Source organism: Triturus cristatus, chromosome 7 (genome assembly GCF_964204655.1).
Source record: "Triturus cristatus chromosome 7, aTriCri1.1, whole genome shotgun sequence".
Classification (NCBI taxonomy): Eukaryota; Metazoa; Chordata; class Amphibia; order Caudata; family Salamandridae; genus Triturus; species Triturus cristatus.
The window spans coordinates 1,174,399,932-1,174,423,997 of NC_140590.1; the positions used below are offsets into that span (position 1 = coordinate 1,174,399,932).

General features: G+C 53.9%; 1 protein-coding gene across 1 annotated transcript in view; it reads right to left on the bottom strand.

Moving 5' to 3' along the window:
- Window positions 1-2,130: 2,130 nt before the first annotated feature.
- Window positions 2,131-24,066, bottom strand: part of LOC146811366 (uncharacterized) — a 41,786-nt gene continuing 19,850 nt past the window's right edge. The window contains exon 3 of the mRNA XM_085618480.1: window positions 2,131-5,373. Coding sequence (XP_085474606.1) covers window positions 5,192-5,373 — 182 coding nt within the window. The 3' untranslated portion in view covers window positions 2,131-5,191. The remainder of the gene's footprint in view (window positions 5,374-24,066) is intronic.

The window sequence follows — 24,066 nt, forward strand, 5'->3', positions numbered from 1 at the left end:
TTCCTTTCAAAGTTCCCTTCAGTACTTCTCGACATGCTGCTCCATCTCATTCATCATAATCACATTCCCGTTCCTGAGACCTACTCTCTTCTGACATACTCATAGGATTTGAACGATTCACTATTGTGCCTCGTTCGCTTTCTGCCGTCCTCACACTCTGATTCTGGTTCCTGACTGGCGGTGTCCACATCCGCAGATCTGATCTTGACTCGGCCAAAGACTTCGGCCTCACTGGTCTCGCCTCTGTCTGTCCCCTAGAGGAGTCTGCTGTAGCTGGCAATGGCATACTCCAGTCTATAGGCTTTGGAGTTTGTTCCATTCCACTCACTGATCCATTTCCCTCGATCACACTCCTCGCTCCTACGACTGACTGCACTGAACTCACAACCTTCTCTTGATCTGGGTCGTAAACAGAAACAATAGGTCCAATAGTAACCGGTACCTTTAAAGCATCCGGTAACCTCACACCTCTCCCAACCTCTGTGCTAGCTACAGGCTGATTTCTAGTACCCTCAGCCCCGTCGAGATCTTCCCTTCTACTCTCACTTCTGACTGAGTCGGTACTCCATTAGTCCCTTCTGGCTGAGCCGATTTTCCCTCACAAAGATCAGGATTGTATGGAGGTGGTCTCTCGGACAACAACCTCTCTAGTAGGCTATCATCTGTATCGCTGTCATCATCATCTGCACTCTTTACTTTTGAGCCATCAGTTTTTCCCAATAAGGGATACAACCTGTCTCCTTCTATTGTTTGCACTCTCCACCTTTTCTCTTCTGCATCCCATCTTGCATTCTGAAATGCCTTAATCGACTTTTTCACCCTCTCCTGACTTCGATCTCTTTTCCTGTCATGTGCTGCTCTAATCCATGCATGTAATGCTTCAAACTGGGTTGGTCTCGGCAAAGGTCGTAATGCCGCCATCACAGATTTCAACTGATACAACACTTCCAATCTAAATGAGCCATATCGCGGGAAAGCTAATTCTCCTTCACTCTGGGTCATTTTATGCTAATTTTCAAGCCAAATTATGGTATGCAACCCCCTATTTCTTGCCATGTAATGCGCTGGAGTGTCCTCGGGAGGGACCTCTTCTCCCCCATGAGTAACCACATGTTTGTCACCTCTACACAATTCTCGGAAAACTTTAAAACATTTTATGATGGACAAATTTTGATCTCACATAATGTTTTCGTTTACTTCCTGATGTCAAACCCGCCAATAGCAGCGCGACTCACACCAACCGACCTATCGCAGCGCGGCACCTTCTGGCGTCACTCTTCCTCCGCTCGCAGCAGTTTCCCTCCTTTACAACTCACGTCTCACCCTTGCATTCGTCCCATTCATACGCTGAAATAACCGTTTGTCCCAAACAAGTTACTTCTCTGACTGTCCGTCCACAGTCTCTCAAAGTTGTCGACCTCGGTTGGCAACTGTCTGTCCACGACCTGCCAGACAATCACCTCTGATAGGTTACAAATACTCAAATGCCATGTAAAACAACCCACGACCAGCGTTGGTTCCTCACGCACTCACACATTCGCTCCCCCTATCTAGGTCCATGTGATCGATGACATCTCACGATCCCTTTTCGGTGGTCAACAAAATCTACCTCGGGAGTCTTCTACACCACAATCACTTAAGCTTCTCGTCGAGCCTAAGACTTTCCCGGGCTGCGCCCGCTCACAGCCTGATCTCACAATCACTCAACACTCACTCCAACTCCGCAAGACATCAAACAACAAAACAACACCGCAATCTACAAACCTCTCACCCTATTTATACTCACTCCTCCACGAACTGCTGCTTTCCGCCACACTGCTACTCTCCATCAATCTCCATCAGCCGCCGTCGTCCGCAGTCCACCATCCGATGAGTCCCCATCACTTGACTTCTATGGGCCTCAAGAATCCCTTATCCTAATCTAGATCTCCCCTCGCTATCGGAGGTAACCATCCTACTCTGCTACCAACTGATAGGGCCGGATTCTTGCCTACCTGGTTATCTCCAAGAATCCTCACAGGTCGCCAGGATCTTTTTTTCTGCCAAATAGAGTGGAGGTGATGAACACAATTATCAAAATATATTTGCCACAATTAGATTTCATTTGGAAAAGACCACTGACTCTGAATCTAAAATTTGTAAGATTTTATTACAACCAAAAACAGCTGAACATGCAAACACCTCAGTACAAGGTGTAAAAGGTAAATGGGCACTAAAACAAAGGCAAGCCTACGCAAAATTTTCATTCGACTTAAGACAAAAAGGATCACGGATTCCAAAAGCATCAAGAAAACGATGGTTAGGCTAATATCTATTTTAGGAATCATTAGTGAAACGAAAAATATTTCTATCCCTACACTGTCTCTAAGGTGACATCCCTACATATCATTCCCATCCCAGGCAAGAGAATCAAGAAAAAGGTGTCAGAAGTGAAGACTCCCTTAAGAAGTACATTCACTTAGTCAGAGCTCGATCTAAGATGCTCCTTCTAGCTTCCCGTCTAAACCTCATCTGCTCAACCCACTGGGCACTGTCCCTAATACAAAACCCCAAAATCGTAGAACACGCCCTTTGGCACACCTCTTCAGCCAGGTCTTCTCTCGGTAGTCTTCCACAAATTTGTCTGGCGTCTAACGATGGTTAGCTTGACCTTGGGTCTCAGGCACCTTCTCCGCTGAAAGTATCATCTCCACATTCCAATGCACTCCCCTGTTGGCTTCTCACAGCATCCTAACTCCTGAAACAAAGACCTAGTCTCTCTAACGAGCTAAATGTCCTCGCACCTGCAACAGAAACATGGGAACGCGAAAAACCATTTCACATCTTTAAGGTTTTACATTTCCCTGAAACCCAAAGCCTTTACCAAGGGAATCATTTTCGGCCTACAACATTAGCTAACATAAGTAAATTAACAGGCCTTCTCTTCTAACGTATATGTGATCAGGCCTCTACAAAATTAAACACACTATTAAATCACACTCTAAGCATTAGTTCATTATTCTCATGTGCGTAATTAAGCAATCTACACGTATAACTTTAACGTGGCACACGTTTAACCTAATACATTACATTGTGCGAAACTAATCATTATGCATTTGCTAAATACATTCACGATAACTTGCAACGTTACTCTTCACAAAAGCGTTATTACATTTCTGATCACCTCTATGTTAAACAATTTCAGCAATACATTTCTATGGCACTTCTAAACATACATTGATTAATATGCGGGTGCTGACTAACGGTGAATATAATACACCCCTACAAATTTCAAAATCTCATGACGCTCTATCACAACCATCAACTAGCAAACAATGTGTGGTCCTACAGGCACAGCCTATTTCTGCTTGCCTCAGGGGACCAAATCTTTTAGCGCTAAATAGCCCAGTTGGGCCCCTGACCCTTCTAAGTAGATCACCCTTTTAGGTTATCTGGCCTAACATTAAAGGACGTGGAGCACTTCTGGAGCAAACTGAACAAGAGACTGCCTTTGTGTGTTAACACTATCTTTCTTGTTAGATATTTCTTTAAGACACAAATAGTATACTTTCTTTCTTTGGTATTTCCCTGTGCTGTACTGTTACTTGTTATCCAGTATTTTATGTCATTGGTTAGGAGAAAGTTAGGCTGTGTTTTGTTCTCTACTTACTGGAGGTGTTATTCTTTGTCTCACCCGTCCTCTGTGCCATACCCTAGCGTTCACAGATCCCAGAGCAACTCTGTCTTATTCTATCATCAGTGATTGGCTCTCACACATTTGTCATTGCATTGGATTATTTGAGTTTCTCCAATATATTTTCAATTTTCCTTGGTATATAATGAATTGTAATGTAATTGTATAGTAATTGTATTTATATAGTGTTTAATGTTAGGACGAGTCATTGAAGTACTTTACGGAAAGTAGCACACTACTCTGGAGCCCAATATTAGTGGTTTATCCAGTGATGTTGTTGGTTATTGGAGTAGCCATGTGCTCTAAAAAATTTATTTTCAATCAGGTACTCTAGTTTGATCTGTATTGTGTTAAAATTGATCCCAATTAGATGCTATCAATAGTGGGGGCTGTGTCGTTTCAGGCGAATAGTTGGTGAAACATGTTGGATGGTGAAGGTTAGGCATTGTTAAGTTGCAGAGGTAGTTTTACAAAAAAATTAGAGGCTGTGATCTTTGAGATGAGGTGTGAGCCATTTGCAGAATTACAACAAGAGAGATTGAGATGGACAGGCATGAGAATGAAAGGAGGCTATACTCGGAAATAGAAGACATGAAGAGAATGGAAGGTGAGGAGAGGATCATGCTTAAAAAAGGACAGGAATCAATTGGAGGAAAGTCAAGGACACATTTTCACTGTGGCTTTTAGGAGAACAGTAAGAAATGGATTTCTGGGATAGCAAGTAAGCAATTTGAAGAAATACCCTATAGAATGAAACATTATATATAGTTCTCCATGTGCAGGGTAAGCCACTCAACCATGCAGGTTCAAGTGTACAGGTCATGTAAATATTAAAATTCCAATCCATTCTGGATCTCAAGCCCAGCACATCCCTTTCCAACATATACTGGATCCTGATCTTGGATCAGGGCCTGTACTGCATAAATCAAAGTGTCGTAGAATTAATAAAGAGCTTCAGCAAATGATATTCCCTCACTATTATGTATTAAAGGTTGTTTCACTCACTCACTGACACTAGCAAGAAGCATCTTGTCAATGTGCAGTTAGATTAATACCTTGTTTACTTAATTGCACACTTAATTGCACACTAGGTTGTTTCTATGGCATAGCAGAGCAATCATAGATACAAAAGGTACCTAGCGCCAACATCCCAAGTGTATGTTGTGTGTTTGTGTGGGTGGTCACAGGGGGGTACATGAATTGTATGTATAAGTGAATCAGAGTAGTAGAAGCCTGTGGGTTTTATTATGGAAGCACCTGGTGTGCCCGTGTGTACAAAATGAGGGTGAGGCTATTTTCTCAGACAATGAAAGTGTATTGCTGGCTTTCCTGAAGCTGGAGGGTGGAGCTCTAGACAGTAAAGTAGGGACAGAAGAGACAGGGCTCTGCTCGAAATTCGATTAGGTTCATTGCTGAGCGGGGGCTGCTGATCAGTCTTCCTGTACCTCGTACACCTGCCAATTGGAGGCAGTGAAGAGTTGGACTACAGTCTCTATTGTTGGGAGTGAGCAGTGTCCATTAGGTGAGGTTAGAATTTTCTCTATTTACCTGTTCATCGTCTGTGTGGCTTTTGATATCCAGGTGTGGAAGTTTCACACCTCTTTCTGCCTCTGTACAAAAATGGTGGAGATTGTCCTCTGCATATGAGTAAGGCTCCCTAGGCCCTTCTTTCTGCGGGTCCTTTAGCGAGAAATAGAAATCTGAAAAGGAGCATACAGTTATAACTTGATTCCTTCATCAATTATGCTCCAGCATGTAATTCAACATCATTTCGTTTGCAAATATTGTAAGATCAACAAAATCAGAAAATACAGCGTAGAGAGTCTTGAGATTTCTTTTTTTCTATTATTCTTTATTTGAAGTCAAATGTATCAGCCCAGCCAACGCGTTTTGTCCAACATGGACTTCATCAGGGTTGGAATTGTCTTTTATAGAACCACAACCAAGGTGTTATTTCTGTAATCAGATGTGGTATAGATATATAGGAAGCCACCGTAGCATCAGTTAGGTAGGTTCATGATGAATTTAATGCCTTTAATCTATATTGAAATTGTCTTATTTCAGAACACCTTGGGTGCCGATTACGATCCGGTAAAAAAATTCCCCGTACGACTCGTATCCGGTCTTTTTACCGTACAAATCGTACAAGTGCCGTACAAACTGCCAATTACGATTCGCATGGGAAAAAGTCCATACGAATCACATTGGGAATTATTCCCCACACGTCCTCGGGTCGGAAAATGTGTCCGACACGTCCCCGGACGATTTACCGTACAAATGTGAAAAGTGAAGTCCGACCGCGGAATTACGATCCATCCCGTGCGTCCGATGTTACAACCGCATGGAAAAAACACCATCCGCACCGAACTCCCATAGCAACCATGGAGACATGTGCCCGCATACGCGCCCAACACTCCCCCCAGCCCTCCTATGTACGAGTCGAATCCGCACCAGTGTGTGTACACCCGTGTATGTACGAGACGTACTCCCACCCGTGAATGTATGGAGCGTACCCCCACCCCAACAGTGTATGTATGACCCGTACCCCCACCCCAACCGTGTATGTACGACCCGTACCCTCACCCGCGTACATATGGAGCGTACCCCCACCCCAACCGTGTATGTACGACACGTACCCCCACCCGCGTATGCATGGAGTGTACGCCCACCCCAACAGTGTATGTACGACCCGTACCCCCACCCGCATATGCATGGAGCGTACCCCCACCCCAACCGTGTATGTACGGACCGTACCCCCACCCCAACCGTGTATGTACGACCCGTACCCTCACCCGCGTACGTATGGAGCGTACTCCCACCCCAACAGTGTATGTACGACCCGTACCCTCACCCGCGTATGCATGGAGCGTACCCCCACCCCAACCGTGTATGTACGGACCATACCCCCACCCCAACCGTGTATGTACGACACGTACCCCCACCCACGTATGCATGGAGCGTACCCCCACCCCAACCGTGTATGTACGGACCGTACCCTCACCCGCGTACGTATGGGGCGTACCCCCACCCCAACAGTGTATGTACGACCCGTACCCCCACCCCAACCGTGTATGTACGACCCGTACCCTCACCCGCGTACGTATGGAGCGTACCCCCACCCCAACTGTGTATGTACGACACGTACCCCCACCCGCGTATGCATGGAGCGGACCCCCACCCCAACAGTGTATGTACGACCCGTACCCCCACCCGCGTATGCATGGAGCGTACCCCCACCCCAACCGTGTATGTACGGACCGTACCCCCACCCCAACCGTGTATGTACAACCCGTACCCTCACCCGCATACGTATGGAGCGTACCCCCACCCCAACAGTGTATGTACGACCTGTACCCTCACCCGCGTATGCATGGAGCGTACCCCCACCCCAACCGTGTATGTACGGACCGTACCCCCACCCCAACCGTGTATGTACGACACGTACCCCCACCCGCGTATGCATGGAGCGTACCCCCAACCCAACCGTGTATGTACGGACCGTACCCTCACCCGCATACGTATGGAGCGTACCCCCACCCCAGCAGTGTATGTACGACCTGTACCCCCACCCCAACAGTTTATGTACGACCTGTACCCTCACCCGCGTATGCATGGAGCGTACCCCCACCCCAACCGTGTATGTACGGACCGTACCCCCACCCCAACCGTGTATGTACGACACGTACCCCCACCCGCGTATGCATGGAGCGTACCCCCAACCCAACCGTGTATGTACGGACCGTACCCTCACCCGCATACGTATGGAGCGTACCCCCACCCCAACAGTGTATGTACGACCTGTACCCCCACCCCAACCGTGTATGGACGACCCGTACCCTCACCCGCGTACGTATGGAGCGTACCCCCACCCCAACAGTGTATGTACGACCCGTACCCTCACCCACGTATGCATGGAGCGTACCCCCACCCCAACCGTGTATGTACGGACCGTACCCCCACCCCAACCGTGTATGTACGACACGTACCCCCACCCGCTTATGCATGGAGCGTACCCCCACCCCAACCGTGTATGTACGGACCGTACCCCCACCCCAACCGTGTATGTACGACACGTACCCCCACCCGCGTATGCATGGAGCGTACCCCCACCCCAACATTCTAAGTACGGAGCGCACCCCAGGCCCCAACACCAGCACCTTCACACAACATCGCGCATGTACGAGTCGTACCAAGCCAGACACAAGGACAGCACTGTACAACAAAATTCCCGAAGTACACACCGTACACACGCTAAAAACGCACGTACACAACCAGGACAAAGCAAAACAACACAAGAATACACCATTCGAATGGCACAAAGCCACAAAACATGTCCAACAAGCACAAAAACAACACATTCACTGACCTGCAACTGCCAAAATCCCAAACAGAGGCCCAAAACACAACCACTCCTTATAACACACCCACCCAAACTTCAAACACAGCCACACCCACCAATGGACCAATAAAAAGGGCCCACACACACAAACCATGAGCCTTTGCAACAGACTCACTGCTGCCAGACCCCACAGACAACCTACAGCACCATACTAGAACCGTTACCACACCTTACACTTGCACACCTTCACACACACACCTTCACAAACACCCCCTCATCACATTCACACACACACCTGCACAACCACACCCACACACCCACAACCATCCACACCCCCCCCCCACCATCCACACCCACACCGCTCACCATGCCCACTAACAAGAATCCAAAGTTCACTAGCCGAGAGTTGGAGGTCCTTGTCGACGAAATCCTCAGAGTCGAGCCACACCTCTTTGGAACATTGGTCAGACAGACCTGCATGTCCGAAAAAACAGCCATGTGGCAGAGGATTGTTGATGCTGTGAATGCTGTTGCGGCCACCAGAAGGACCAGGCATGAATGCCAAGCCAGGTGGTACGATCTGCGGAGGAGGGTCCGAGCCAAAATGACCGATGACCACAACCAGGCCAACGTCACTGGAGGAGGGCCGCCCCGCAGACCCGTATACTACCATCCCTGGGAGGAGAGAGTGATGGCCATACTGCCGGTGGTGTCAGTGGACGGATTAGATGGACTCCGAGACCCGGGTGAGTACACAAACAACTCACCTCTCATGGGGGGAACGTCATCCACAACCAAACTCACAAACATGCACGCAACCACCTCAAGCTATCGCATGACTCAACCACACTCCATGAACACGCACATGCCACTGGCGCCACCATGCCCCATGCATCCAGCTGGACAATGCAAAGTCACAGGCCACAGAAAACACCAACACAAGACACGGTAAGCCGGATGGCGGGAGTGTGGGCCACAAAAATCACATAGTGCAACTCAGAAGCAGACAACAATGCCCCCTGCCCATATGGCCTAGGTCACAGCCAGACAAACAGTGTGTCCCCACACAGGAAAGACTTGCCAGCAAATGGCGGACGCCTTGCATTAACACATGGGGGTGACGGCACGTTTTTGCACATGACAGCAGCTAATGAACAGCCAACACTGTGAAAGAGTGGCAGCACACACCACCACAGCAGCAGCGCAGACACAGACACTACACCCAATGGGTGCCTGGAGATCAGAAACAAACTCACATCAACAAGCCAAGGGCCATTCAAAGATCTGCAATAAGTGTGTGCCTAGGAAGCTGGGCTGAGGTGACAGAGGGTGACACACAGAGGGAGGGAGAGGGGGAGAGAGAGGGAGGGAGACACAGGGAGACAGACAGAGGGAGGAGGCTGACACACAGGGAGGGAGAGGGGGACAGAGAGGGAGTGAGAAAGGGACACACAGGGAGACCAATTCAGCCTTGGGGGGTGTGGGAATGTCTGCTTGTCAGCAGGTGGACTGCGTGCATGTAGACAAGGGTGGCCAGTGCCTGAATCCCCCCTCTTCTCCATGGCAAAACACTGGGCCATGTCTCAACCTGTGCACGAGCACAACGACAGCTACCTGCATTATCTAAGTGTGTGGAACAACTCCATGTGCCCACGTACAGTGCAACACAGAAGGCGCCAATGCATGGCTCGCCACAAATGCTCACTCCACTGCTGACTGCAGTCACAATTGACGCAGCAAGTAAGACTGTGCCACACATAGGTAAAGTCGCAAAAGCTGTGGCCAAGGGACATACCCATGCACAAGTGCACTGTGAGTGGAATGCAAGACATATCCAAATTCCCATAGGAAATGTGCCAACTTAGAAACCAATGAAACATGGATGTTGCATGGAACAAAATTAACATTGTCTCTCGCACACACAGGTCAACGTCGTGGATCACCCCCCAACACTGGGGGGGAAGGCTCACAGGACCCGGCACGGCGGGATGACGAACCCACCGGCAGCGACGACTCTCACCACTCTGTGGACGAACCCGACCCCGACCAACCTGGCCCCTCTGGTGTCCAACCACCTGCAGCACCTGCGTCAGGTACAACTGGGCCAACCACCACCCCCACTCCTGCCACATCCCAGGAGACACCCAGGATCCCTGCCCCACCACCACAATGCAGCCAGGCTGTCCAGGAGGGACACAGTGTACCGGGCACCCAGGAGGAGGCAGGCGACAACGCCAATGCCACCCCTCAGGGGTCCCGGAGACCCGATGTGCCCACAAGGGCAGGCCAGGTGCAAGTGGGCAGGGGTGGTGGGAGTGGAGGACGGCGGTGGTGCGAGCCTGACCTGTTGGCTGCGGAACCGGTATATTCCCATGTCAGGAACATCCTGGACACATACCGGCAGGACACCACGGGCATGGCCCAGGTTGTGTCCATCCTCGAGGAGATCAAGACCCAGCAGGCCCAGCAACATGCGGAGCAACATGCCTGTCTACTGCGACACCAAGGGCGGATGGAGGACAGACAGGCTGAGCTTGTGACGGTGTTCAGGGGAATTCACAGTACACTCCGTCGGATAGCCGACAACATGGGCAACCCTCCCTGTGCCATCAGGCGTAGAACATCACCACCCACAGGGAGGGATCAGGAGGAGGAGACATCCGACGGAGCATCCCAAACATCGTCACGGCCTGCTTCTGAGGGTCCCCGCAGGAGGGCGGGTCGTCCACGGTAAAGACCGTGAGGGTCAGCGCAACAGCACCATCTCCCAGGACACCTGGCCTGGCACCTGGCCCACTGGACCAACAGCAGCACAGCAGCAAAAGACATTCTCTGCCACATGGACTTGCTGGTCACTGTCTGACCAATGTTGACAAAGACTGTGGCATGGACTCTGAGGATTTCAAATGGCAAGGACACCAACTCCCCTAGTGAACTTTGGATTCCACACACCCGGAAAGCCCCTCATGTCATACCCCCCCCGTACCCCAACCAAAATAAAAAGTCACACCATAAAGAGAAGATGCCTACATTTTGCATTATTACCTTACATGTGTCTTGTAAAGTCTAACCATGCCTGAGTTCTCATTTGACTTCAACCATCCACACCCTGGGGCCTGAGTCTGGCACAGGACACACATGGGTCACATTGTATTAGGCAAGACAGACATGGAGCACCATACACACCCGTGATGGGCCCAACCAGCTGAGGGGGTGGCCGCACAACCGTGCCGACAGACATTTTGAGTACAGCGACAGCCATGCGCAGAGGTCAGGGATCATGTGGAGTGTCCTGTGGGGCACCCAGGTATGTGTGGACAGGTGGCAGAACCATGTCCTGCAAGCTTGAGTCAGGTGGATGCAGAGAATGGTGGCCTGGCCAACGTTGGATGCATGGGGATGGCACATGTCACAATACCCACACAGTCATGGACATCATGCACAATACACAGTCTAATCCCACACAAACAGCTTGCAGCTTGCTACTCTACACATAGACACATAGCCACTATCACGGAAAACCATGCCAGACATGCCGGATGCACCGTGGCAACACACCAGCATTGACTGAGAAGAGGCACCTTTGAGGCATAGGGACACCTTTATTAGTCATGTATTCGGGATTGCAGAGGCAACTCGGAGTACACATGAACGGGTCATGTGGAGTAACATGTGGGTCCAACACTGGAACCCCCCTTCTGCAGCACAAATGCGTGATAGCCATGGAACTGGCACACAAGTGTTGGCTAACAGCTAAACACCCCCTGCTGCTCACGGAGAGGCTGCCATACACCATTGATCCGCTGATGTGGAAGTCCCATACCATGTCAAGCCAATGCAAACCGTATGTGTCCAAGGGCAGTGTAACACACATTGATGCCATCATCACAATCCACAATCCCATCACTGATGACTGTCAACAAGTCTGACCATCTATTCAGGTGTACCCAGCTGCATGTCATGTGTCCCATGGTGATGCGACATGTCTGCAGAGGAACCAAACATCGACAGGGGCAGTGTGCACACATCGTAAACAACTGCCACACCCAATACACCCCTGATGCATCCCTTACCCTAAGGAGACTTCCAAACTTGTCCGTGCGTGTAACGCTGAGTCAGCACACGATGACGTGTCCATGAGGAATAGCAGTGCCACAACAATGCAACCAGCAGACGGCATGCGCAAGTACCTGGGGATGAGAGACACACAAGAAGTCAGCCACAAAAAGCACAGCCACTTGCATGTGCATGTACTCGACACATGTAAGGATGACTACATGCTAGGTCACAATTATGACTGTGGAAATACACATCACTGGCACCATCACTCCAGTCACACATCCACACACACCTCTGACTCACGTGCCATACATGCAGATGGACACATCGCAACACATGCCACACGGGGACCAATGCGTGCACACACAGACCCTGGTACTCACCACTAAGCAAAGAAGTCGCGTATGAGCCGATTCCGGATGTCCTCTTGCGGAACCACATCCACCACATCACTAGCCCCATTGCCAAGACCTTGGTCCTCCACGGGTGGATGGTCCTGATCATCTTGATCCAGGATGAGTGGCACAGCTTTCTCAACTGCCATGTTTTGCAGCATGCAGCACACCATGAAGATCTTGCAGACCTTCGCCGGGGCATATGGGAGGGCGCCGCCGGTCTTGTGGAGGCATCTGAATCGGCTCTTCAGGAGGCCAAATGTCCTCTCTATCACTCGCCTTGTCCGGCCATGGGCGGTGTTGTAGCGGAGCTGGGCGGGCGTGATGGGGTTGCGGAGAGATGTGATCAGCCATGGCATGTTGGGATAGCCAGCGTCCCCTACATGGAAAGCACATGGACATAAGTAGGACAGGAGAAGCGGTCGTGCTGGAAGTCTACGCAAAATACAGGACAGACAGAGTGTACCCACCAACAACACATGCTCGTTCGTTGCGCAGCTGCGTCATCATTTCAGGCACCCTGCTACGCCTCATGATGTAGGCATCGTGTGCTGATCCTGGAAAACGAGCACAGACATGTGAAATCACCATGTTGGACAGACACACCACAAGGGCATTGATGGAGTGGTAGTGCTTGCGATTCCTGTACGCTACCTCCTGTGCCTGTGGTGGTACCAAAGCCACATGTGTCCCATCTATGGACCCAATGACATGGGGCATCCCTTCCAGGGCATAGAATCCACGCTTGACCCCAGTCAACATTTCAGGGGTTGGGAAATGGATGAACTCATCCAGGTGAAGCAAAATGGCCTCTAAGAAATCATGCAGCACAGGGCAGAACATGCTCTGGGACATGCCACCCACATGAGCTATGGTATTTTGAAAGGTACCCGTGGCAAGAAAATGTAGGGCTGCCATTACCTTCAGCTTGGGTGTCAGTGCCGTAGGATACCTGTGCAGCGGTTGCAGGTGTGGTGTCAGCCTCGCCGTCAACTCCTCAATCAACGGTTGGGGGAAGCGGTAGCACCGGATACAGTCATTCTCCCGCATGTCAGCCAAGTCTGGAATTGCTCGGGGAAGAGGCGGCGCTCTGCAGTAATTTGGAAGTGACAAGGAAGAGTGAGTGCACTACAACAACAATTTTTTGGTGCTGAGCACATGTTAATCTGTCAATACACATATGCGACATACGGAGTCAGGTATGTGCCACATGCACTGGACACATATGGCTGCCAGGTGACACTCCTACCAAGACCCAGCTACACACGGAGATTGTGAACCTCCACATGCCATGGCATGGGATTAGCTGTGTCCCAGTGTAAGTGAACAGCCAGACACAACACAGGAGTGACATACATCAACACATCAGCAGAATTAGGATGTCGATTTCAGAGACTGGTAGCGGAACTCTAGAGCCACAGGTCACATGACATTACATTAGGACAGCCCACACACTTTGCCAATAAGGTGTACATGTAATGACTCACCACACATTCATAGAGAGGATGCAGACATGTCCTTGTTACGCTACTCCGTGTCCCATGCATACATACGCACCTCACATCCGATACCACATGTGGCCTGGTGTGCGTAACAGTGTGCCATGTCCATCTACACACAGACACATGTTGGTTGCTGCAACAGCTGATGCTTTTGAGGGAGCACCAACATCAAGCTAATGGGAACACCCCACACAAACATGACATAGTCACATCGTGCACCGTGGGTAGTCACATGTCTGGTGTGGTAACCCCTGTAGCGGGCATCAGGGGACACTTGCGTGTGTTGTTGACTGTGCCATGCCAGTGACGCTCATCCCAAGTGTGCAGTACGACATGCACACATGTCAAAGGAGTAAAGGGCATGCCTGGCACACATTGCACCGTCACACATAACATCTGTACACATCTCATCATACATCTGGTGCCTTCTCGACTCAGGAGTAATGTGCCACATCACAGCCTTTCACACCTGTGCCCCACACATGTAGTACTGCCCAGACAATGCCTTGATGTCCATCCATGGACAAGTATGTTAGCCCTATTCCTTCCTGTGTGCTGCCTGTCACCACTGTGATGTGTGAAAGGCACCGTACATTCGCTCAGAGGGCCTGTGTACGTTCCCTATCACTATGGGAGTGCTGCCATATGTGTACCCATAGTGATAGTGAGCGTACAGGCGTGTGTACGGTCCGTACCACTATGGGTACACATACGCGAGAACACCCATAGTGATAGTGAGCGTACAGGCGTGTGCACGGTCCGTACCACTATGAGTACGCATATGCGAGAACACCCACAGTGATAGTGAGCGTACAGGCGTGTGTACGGTCCATACCACTATGGGTACACATACGCAAGAACACCCATAGTGATAGTGAGCGTACAGGCGTGTGTACGGTCCGTACCACTATGAGTACGCATACGCGAGAACACCCATAGTGATAGTGAGCGTACAGGCGTGTGTACGGTCCGTACCACTATGAGTACGCATACGCGAGAACACCCATAGTGATAGTGAGCGTACGCACGCGTGTGTACGGTCCGTACCACTATGGGTGTTCTCGCGTATGCGTACTCATAGTGGTACGGACCGTACACGCGTGTGTACGCTCACTATCACTATGGGTACGCATACGCGAGCACACCCATAGTGATACGGACCGTACACACGCCTGTACGCTCACTATCACTATGGGTGTTCTCCCGTATGCGTACTCATAGTGGTACGGACCGTACACATGCCTGTACGCTCACTATCACTATGGGTGTTCTCGCGTATGCGTACTTGTTGGAGCCGGCCTCGTGGCGTGGTCCTGTTCCCCCTCGCCAAGCCGCACGAGGTCCCCTGCACCTCGGGGCTCCTCCATTTTGGATTGTACGTGACTCTGCGCACCAGCCTACGTGACCCCGCTCAACCCGGCCTCGGCCCCCAGCAAGCCCCGACATCAAGGCACCAACAACTGGCCAGGGGGTACCACGTGAACACTTCCCCACTCCTGGCGGAGGGCAGTATCGATGGGACCCCCAACCGTCGCCCCACAGTTCTCCTGGGCCTGGCGCGTCTCCTGCTGAGCGTCTGGCCGCTACCGACCCGGCCTCTCCGCCCCCCCCCCGGGCGCAAGGGTCCGGACATCAAAGGGCTCCAGACCTATATCTGGGGCGACCCTGCAACAGGACAGCAGTTGTATCCCGGAGTCAAGAGCCCTGCTGATCGGATCGCGGCTGACCCTACGGAGAAAGACTCATCCCGGAACCACGCTCTGAGCCCTGCTGACTACGTCGCGGCTCCACCGTGCTTAAAGACCTTCAGGAACCTTTGGGGCCCTGCTGACGCTGTCGCGGCCCGACCTTGTTGAACTTACCATCAGAGCCCAGCTGACCTCGTCGCGGCTCGACCGAAGCGGACCTACCACCGGAGCCCTGCTGACTGTGTCGCGGCTCGACCCAAGCGGAACTACCACCCGAGCCCTGCAGACACCGTCGCGGCTCTCCCCGTCCGAGCTGCTTTGAGACCAGCACCTGCCGCTCCGATCCCCGGAGCCACCTTCGGCCTAACTCAAGGTCTGGCGCAGAGCTTCCCCGTACCAGGCTGGTACTAAGACTGTCCCGCTACCCTGTCCCTACAAAGACATTGAGACTCTTTCTGGATCTCTCGATCCCCCTGTAAATATTTCGAATATACTACTATTGATAAAGTACCCAGATAAGCAACTGATACGGAGTCCTGTGTGGTGGTGTTACTGGGCCTAGTACGATCATAGGAGAAAGACCTCTCCTAGGAGGCTTCTCAGCGGCGCTCGGCTATAACTTTGCGGTAGGAAGGTGCCCCGGAGTGGCCCCCCTGACCCCCCGGTGGTCCTCCCTCCAACATTTGGTGGCCAGCGACGGGATCCGAGCCAGACGCAATCGTACAGGCAAGTAACGCACCCGCTGCCTAACCAGACGGAAAAAGAAAGAGAACCATGAGCAGCCAAGAAACAACCGTGGCCGCGACCTTCCAGCAAGAGAGGTTGGAAGAATACACCCACAAAGAATTGAAACAATTCTGCAAGGACAAAGGGATCCCAACCACAGGATTGGGCACCAAGGAAGAAATGCAGAAAGCCCTGAAAGCCTGGGCAGAATCCGAGGCTACTCCACCCCAAGGCGACGGGACCTCGGCCCGGGACGAAAAACTGCCGCCGACCATGACCCCGGCAGATGGGGACGAAGCATCCCGGAAGCCGGCCTGTCCCACGAACAAATGCGAGAACGGGAGGGGGCCCGGACACACGAATTGGAACTCGCACGACTCCGGCTGGACGGTGAACTCCTGCTGGCGGAGAAAAAGTTGGCCTTGGAGCAACTACGGCTGCAGGAGGAAATCGAAGAAAAGAAACGGCATCGAGAACTAGAAGAGAAACGGCTAACCCTCGAGCACGAGAGGGGCCTCAAGGAACTCGAACTGAAATCCAAAACGGGGGAGACCAGCACCCCCGGATCCCGGGACGCTCTGCCATTGACCGAGCCAAAGGTTCATATCCCCAAGGATTTCGTCAAGGAGTACTATAAAAACGATGACATCCAGCAATGGTTCCGAGCATACGAGGTAGCCATGACCTCCCATCGGGTACCCCGGAAGGATTGGGGTGCCGGCCTATGGGGGAGGTTCCTCAGCGAGGGCCGGGATACCCTGCTGCAACTCCCCAACGCAGTGATGACCTCGTACGACCACATGAAAGAGGCCCTACTCACCCGCTACGGACTATCAGCCGAGATGTACCGGCAGCGCTTCCGGGACTGCAAGAAGCTCCCCGGTACCACATGGGTCGAATACGTGGACTTCTTCAGCAGAGCCTTTGAAGGGTGGATAAGAGGGAGCAAGGTCACCTCGTACAACAAACTGTTCGACCTCATTGTCTGGGAGCACCTCGCCAACAACTGCTTTGTCGAACTAAGGCAACACCTCCTTGACAGCAAACTGACCGAGCCCCGGAAGCTCACCGCCGAAGCCGACCGATGGGTCAACACCCGGGTCCCCCGGAACCCCGTGGGGGACTACCAACGGAGTACCACGGGACCTCCTCGCCAGCGGGGCGGAGGAGGAGGGTCCCACCGCAGTCGAGAATTCCCGGCCGGGCCGCCCCGAAGCCCGCCACGAGGCCAAGCCGCCAACCACACGTCCCCGACCCTGGTCCGTAGGGGGACCCCCATCGCCAGGCCTGTACCCCGACCAACAGTGACCTGCTTCGGCTGCCAACAGACAGGCCACTATGCGAGCGACCCGGCCTGCCCCGTGAACCGACGAAACGGGACCGCTGGGCCCCCTCCCCGACAAATAGCCGCCGCAGCCCTGGGGGAAGAAGAAGAAGAGGAGGAAAACCGCGACGTCGGGTCCCCCGAGTGGGAACCGGCTGCCATGTCACTCGTATGCCTGGGCACCCGAGAAATGGTGCCCCGAGCCCCCATCCCGAGCAACACCCAGAAGTACCAGCAGTGGGTCACCATCAATGGGCAACGGGCCGAAGCCCTCCGTGACACTGGGGCCAGTGTGACCGCTGTCCGCTGCCACCTGGTGACCCCCGAACAGATCCTGCCGCATGTCCTATGCCCTGTCCGGACCGCGGACAACACCGAAAGCATGTGCCGGATGGCTCGGATCCCCTTCGAGTGGGGAGGAGTGTCAGGCACCCTGAAAGTAACTGTCCGCGACGACGCTCCAGTGGACTGCCTCCTGGGGAACGACCTGGAGAGCTCCCCCTGGGCCCAGGTGGAGCGCCGAGAGCATCTGGGGATGCTAGGGCTGCCCGAATGGGCCTGCGCCACCACCCGGTCCATGACCGCCCAACCAGCCGCTGCAGCGGCCCCCGTCGATCCTGCGGGTCCAGAACTGCCACCCTCCTCCGGCACGGAGGAGCCTGACGATGAGGCCAGGCCATCCGAACTTTCCCCCGACGAGGCCGCCTCCCTCAGCGAGATCCCCGAGCTGGCCCAGTGGCGCCACGACGGGGGCCCCACCCACGAACAGTACCAACAAGAACAGAAGGCCTGCCCGTCCCTCGAGGGGGCCCGACAGCAAGCGGCCGCCCAGGCCACGGGGGACCCCACGGGAACCCACTGGATCTATTGGGACAATGACTTGTTATATAGCGAACAGAAAGTCGCCGAACTAGGAGCCGGCCGTGTGTTGGTGGTTCCCCTCCGATTCCGAGAGATCCTCCTGAACCTGGCGCATGACGTGCCCCTCGCCGGACACCTCGGGCGAGACAAGACCTACAGCCGCTTGGTGACCCATTTTTATTGGCCCCGAATGCGGAGAGACGTGGACCACCACTGCCGGTCCTGCCAGACCTGCCAAGCCAGCGGGAAGACTGGGGGTCGAGTCAAGGCCCCCCTCCAACCATTTCCAGCTGTCCACACCCCGTTCGAACGGGTAGGGATCGACATCGTGGGGCCCCTCGACCCCCGAACCGCCCTGGGCCACCGCTTCATCCTGGTACTGGTCGACCACGCCACCCGATACCCAGAGGCCATCCCCCTCCGAACTGTGACAGCTCCAGTGGTGGGCCGGGCCCTGATGGGCATCTTCTCCAGGATGGGGTTCCCCCGAGAAGTGGTGAGCGACAGGGGTACGAACTTCATCTCGAAATACATGAGATCCCTCTGGCAACAATGTGGGGTCACCTACAAATTCACCACCCCTTACCACCCCCAGGGGAACGGACTGGTCGAGCGGTTCAACAGAACCTTGAAAGGAATGATCAAGGGCCTGGAAGAGCCCCTGAGGAGGAGATGGGACGTCCTGCTGCCATGCCTCCTGTTCGCCTATCGAGAGGTTCCACAGAAATTCCTGGGCTTCAGCCCCTTCGAACTGTTGTATGGGCACCCCGTCCGAGGGCCCCTCAGCCTGGTCAAAGAGGGCTGGGAGGCGAGCGCCCAAGATGCCCCCCCCCGACGTCTACAGGTACCTCTTGACCCTACGGAACCAGACTCGGAAGTTCCGGGCCCTGGCAAAAGCCAACCTCGAAGCCAGCCAAGAAGACATGAAACGCTGGTATGACGAAAATGCCTCGACCATCGAGTTCGAGCCGGGCCAGCAAGTCTGGGTCATGTCGCCCGTGGACCCCTGCGCCCTTCAGGACAAATGGACCGGGCCCTTCAAGGTGGTTGAGAAGAAGAGCCCCGTCACCTACTTGGTCGACATGGAGTCCCCAAGGAACCCCCTCCGGGTCCTACACGCCAACCGGCTCAAGCCCCACTTTGCCCGAACCGAACTAAGCCTGCTGCTGGCTACCGACGATGGGGGCGAAAGCGACTCTGAGCCCCTACCCGACCCCCTGGGGTCCTCGGACCAAGACGGCTCCATGGAGGGCGTCAAACTCTCCACCACCCTGACCCCAGAACAGCGCCATGGCTGCCGGCAGCTGCTGCAACCCTTCGCTGCCCTCTTCTCTCTCACGCCCGGGGTGACCCCCTGGTGCGTCCACGACGTGGATACCGGGGACAGCCCCCCTGTGCGACACCGCGCCTACAGAGTGCCCGACCGGGTCCGAGCCTGCATACAATCGGAGGTCTCCAAGATGCTCGTCCTCGGAGTCATCGAGCCATCCGACAGCCCGTGGGCCAGCCCTGTGGTCTTGGTGCCGAAGGCCGCCGCCCCCGGCACCCCCCCGGAACTCAGATTTTGTGTGGACTACAGGGGCCTAAACGCAGTCACCAAGACCGATGCCCACCCCCTGCCACGGGCAGACGAGCTGATCAACCGCTTAGGGGCCGCCCGCTACCTAAGCACTTTTGATCTCACCGCGGGGTACTGGCAGATCAGGCTCACCCCCGGCGCCCAGGAACGATCCGCCTTCTCCACCCCCGATGGGCACTACCACTTTCGGGTGATGCCCTTCGGTATGAAGAACGCGCCAGCGACCTTCCAGAGACTGGTGAACAAGGTCCTGGCCGGACTAGAAGCCTTCAGCGCGGCCTACTTAGACGACATTGCAGTCTTCAGCAACCACTGGGCCGCGCACCTAGGACACCTCAGAGAAGTCCTGGCCGCTCTCCAAAGGGCCGGGCTCACGATTAAGGCCAGCAAGTGCCAGATCGGTCAAGGATCAGTGACCTATCTGGGCCATCAGGTGGGGAGTGGCCAGGTGGCGCCCCTCCAGTTGAAGGTCGATGCTAACCAGGCTTGGATGCCCCCCGCCACCCAAACAGCTGTCCGGGCCTTCTTAGGCCTCACAGGCTACTACCGGCGATTTATCAAAGACTATGGCAGTATTGTGGGCCCCCTCACGGAGCTCACTTCCAAAAAGCAGCCCAAAACGGTGCACTGGACACCCCGCTGTCAGACCGCGTTTGAAACCCTCAAGGCGGCAATGTGCGCTGCCCCTGTACTACAGGCCCCTGACTACGGCAAGGAATTCGTGGTTCAGACAGATGCCTCGGAGTACGGGGCTGGGGCGGTCCTCTCCCAGATGGACACCGAGGGCCTCGACTGACCTGTGGCCTTCATCAGCCGCCGACTGCTGCCCCGAGAACAGAGGTGGAGCACCATCGAGCGGGAGGCCTTCGCCGTGGTATGGGCTCTCAAAAAGCTCCGGTCCTACCTTTTCGGCACCCACTTCCGAGTCCAGACTGACCACCGGCCCCTGCGGTGGCTAATGCAGATGCGGGGCGAGAACCCCAAATTGTTGCGATGGTCCATCTCGCTGCAAGGGATGGACTTCACCGTAGAGCACCGGCCCGGCAACGACCACGCCAATGCCGACGGCCTATCCAGATTCTTCCGCCTCGGCGAGGAGAACCCCCAAGGAGATGGGTGACTCTCCCTGCCTTCAGCTGGGGGGACGCTTGTTGGAGCCGGCCTCGTGGCGTGGTCCTGTTCCCCCTCGCCAAGCCGCACGAGGTCCCCTGCACCTCGGGGCTCCTCCATTTTGGATTGTACGTGACTCTGCGCACCAGCCTACGTGACCCCGCTCAACCCGGCCTCGGCCCCCAGCAAGCCCCGACATCAAGGCACCAACAACTGGCCAGGGGGTACCACGTGAACACTTCCCCACTCCCGGCGGAGGGCAGTATCGATGGGACCCCCAACCGTCCTCCCACACCTAGGTGCGATCGCCCCACAGTTCTCCTGGGCCTGGCGCCTCTCCTGCTGAGCATCTGGCCGCTCCCGACCCGGCCTCTCCGCCCCCCCCGGGCGCAAGGGTCCGGACATCAAAGGGCTCCAGACCTATATCTGGGGCGACCCTGCAACAGGACAGCAGTTGTATCCCGGAGTAAAGAGCCCTGCTGATCGGATCGCGGCTGACCCTACGGAGAAAGACTCATCCTGGAACCAAGCTCTGAGCCCTGCTGACTACGTCGCCGCTCCACCGTGCTTAAAAACCTTCACGAACCTTTGGGGCCCTGCTGACGCTGTTGCGGCCCGACCTTGTTGAACTTACCATCAGAGCCCAGCTGACCTCGTCGCGGCTCAACCGAAGCGGACCTACCACCGGAGCCCTGCTGACTGTGTCGCGGCTCGACCCAAGCGGAACTACCACCCGAGCCCTGCAGACACCGTCGCGGCTCTCCCCGTCCGAGCTGCTTTGAGACCAGCACCTGCCGCTCCGATCCCTGGAGCCACCTTCGGCCTAACTCAAGGTCTGGCGCAGAGCTTCCCCGTACCAGGCTGGTACTAAGACTGTCCCGCTACCCTGTCCCTACAAAGACATTGAGACTCTTTCTGGATCTCTCGATCCCCCTGTAAATATTTTGAATATACTACTATTGATAAAGTACCCAGATAAGCAACTGATACGGAGTCCTGTGTGGTGGTGTTACTGGGCCTAGTACGATCATAGGAGAAAGACCTCTCCTAGGAGGCTTCTCAGCGGCGCTCGGCTATAACTTTGCGGTAGGAAGGTGCCCCGGAGTGGCCCCCCTGACCCCCGGTGGTCCTCCCTCCAACAGTACTCATAGTGGTACGGACCGTACACGCGTGCGTACGCTCACTATCACTATGGGTACGCATACGCGAGCACACCCATAGTGATACGGACCGTACACACGCCTGTACGGGCCGTTGCTATGCATTTGTGGTGCCCTAGGGCCCCGGTACGCACCGTACGTGTGTGTGAAACTCGAAATTACATAGGGGACACATGAGGGACAAGTATAAAGGCCTACATGCATGCTGGTTGTCATGGAGACCAAGTTTAAATTTTGAATTTTTTTCTGCAGGTGCACAGCAGTAGTCAGTTTGAATGAATCTACTTTGTTGCAATGTGGTTCTGGAGTTGACATCATGCTCAAGAAAAAAACACAATAAGAACCCACTGACTGTGCTAGGTTTGAAGGGATTGGAGGAAACATAGGATGCAAATGTGAGTGACCAATCACTCTGTACTCCTGTGCATGAAACAGGCCAGCAAGGCAGATATAAGGCAGCCAGGTCCCATGAGGGAGCACTTGCCTGCACATCTTTGGATTCGACGACCCAGCTGCTGCTACTGATTCCCTGGAACCTTGTCAAGGTCTGTGGAGAGGTCACAGCCTTTCACCCTGGAGGAGAACCTGGCTTTGCTGGATGTGATCCTCCCACAGTACCCCCTGCTGTATGGGCGACCAGGGTATCAGGTGAGTGCAGAGTCTACTAGCACAGACTGTGTCCCTTGTTTGTGACTGTGACTTCTGCCATTGTGTCCAGGTGTGACACACATGCTATGTACTGTAGGGGGGGTCCCAGGGGGGGGGAATGCCTGATGTCTCCCAGCCAGTGCATGCTGTGGTGCATGTCTGCCGTCCTCACTTGCATTGTGTTTACTGTGACAATCACTGCATGGTGCATGCCACATTCTGCCTGTCTTGTCCTCCTGGGAATGTAGCCTCTACAGTCCTCATTTTATTATGTGGTCAGCCCAGTGTGACAGGTGACTGTACCCACAGATGTGTGTTAGTTCTGTGTACCTGTGCTGAGAGTGTCCACATGATGTGTTCGCACCCTGGACATCGGTGTGTGTGTAAGTCCCCTGTCATGTGGGTGGGTGCATATGTGGAGTGTGGCACCCGGGCTGCATGAGGGATGGATATACCCTGCCCATGTGATGTGAGCAGGGAGCAGTGCTGTGTGTCTGACGTGCAGAGCCAGCCCCACACCTGTGAGCCCCCCCCCGTCTAGTGGCACATGTGCAGAGTGAGGTTTGTCGCTGCATTTGGCAGTGGCAGGTGAATGTCCTGTGCCTGTGTGTGTCTGTGGACTCTGCTGCGGTAGCGTCAGTGGCCTGTGGCATGTGACTGCTTAGAGGTGCTGCACATTATCCTGGTGTAGCTTGTGATACACAGTGTGAGCCTGGATCATTGATTGTGTCGTTGCCCTCATTCCACCTGTGTACTTTCAATGGCACGTACTGCTTTTGCCCTTCCCCAGAGGATAATGTCCCTATGACAAAGGTACAATGCGTTGGATGCATACTATGCCTTGTTGTAAACAGCAAATTTGTTCTAATATGTGTCTCTGTGACATGTGCCAGGTGTATTGATGTAGTGTCACTTGTTCGTCCTCACAGGTAGGCGCCTCTGCCAAGAAGCAGATATGGATGAACGCCGTCAGTGCCGTGAGGAGGACGGAGGGTCGCAAGC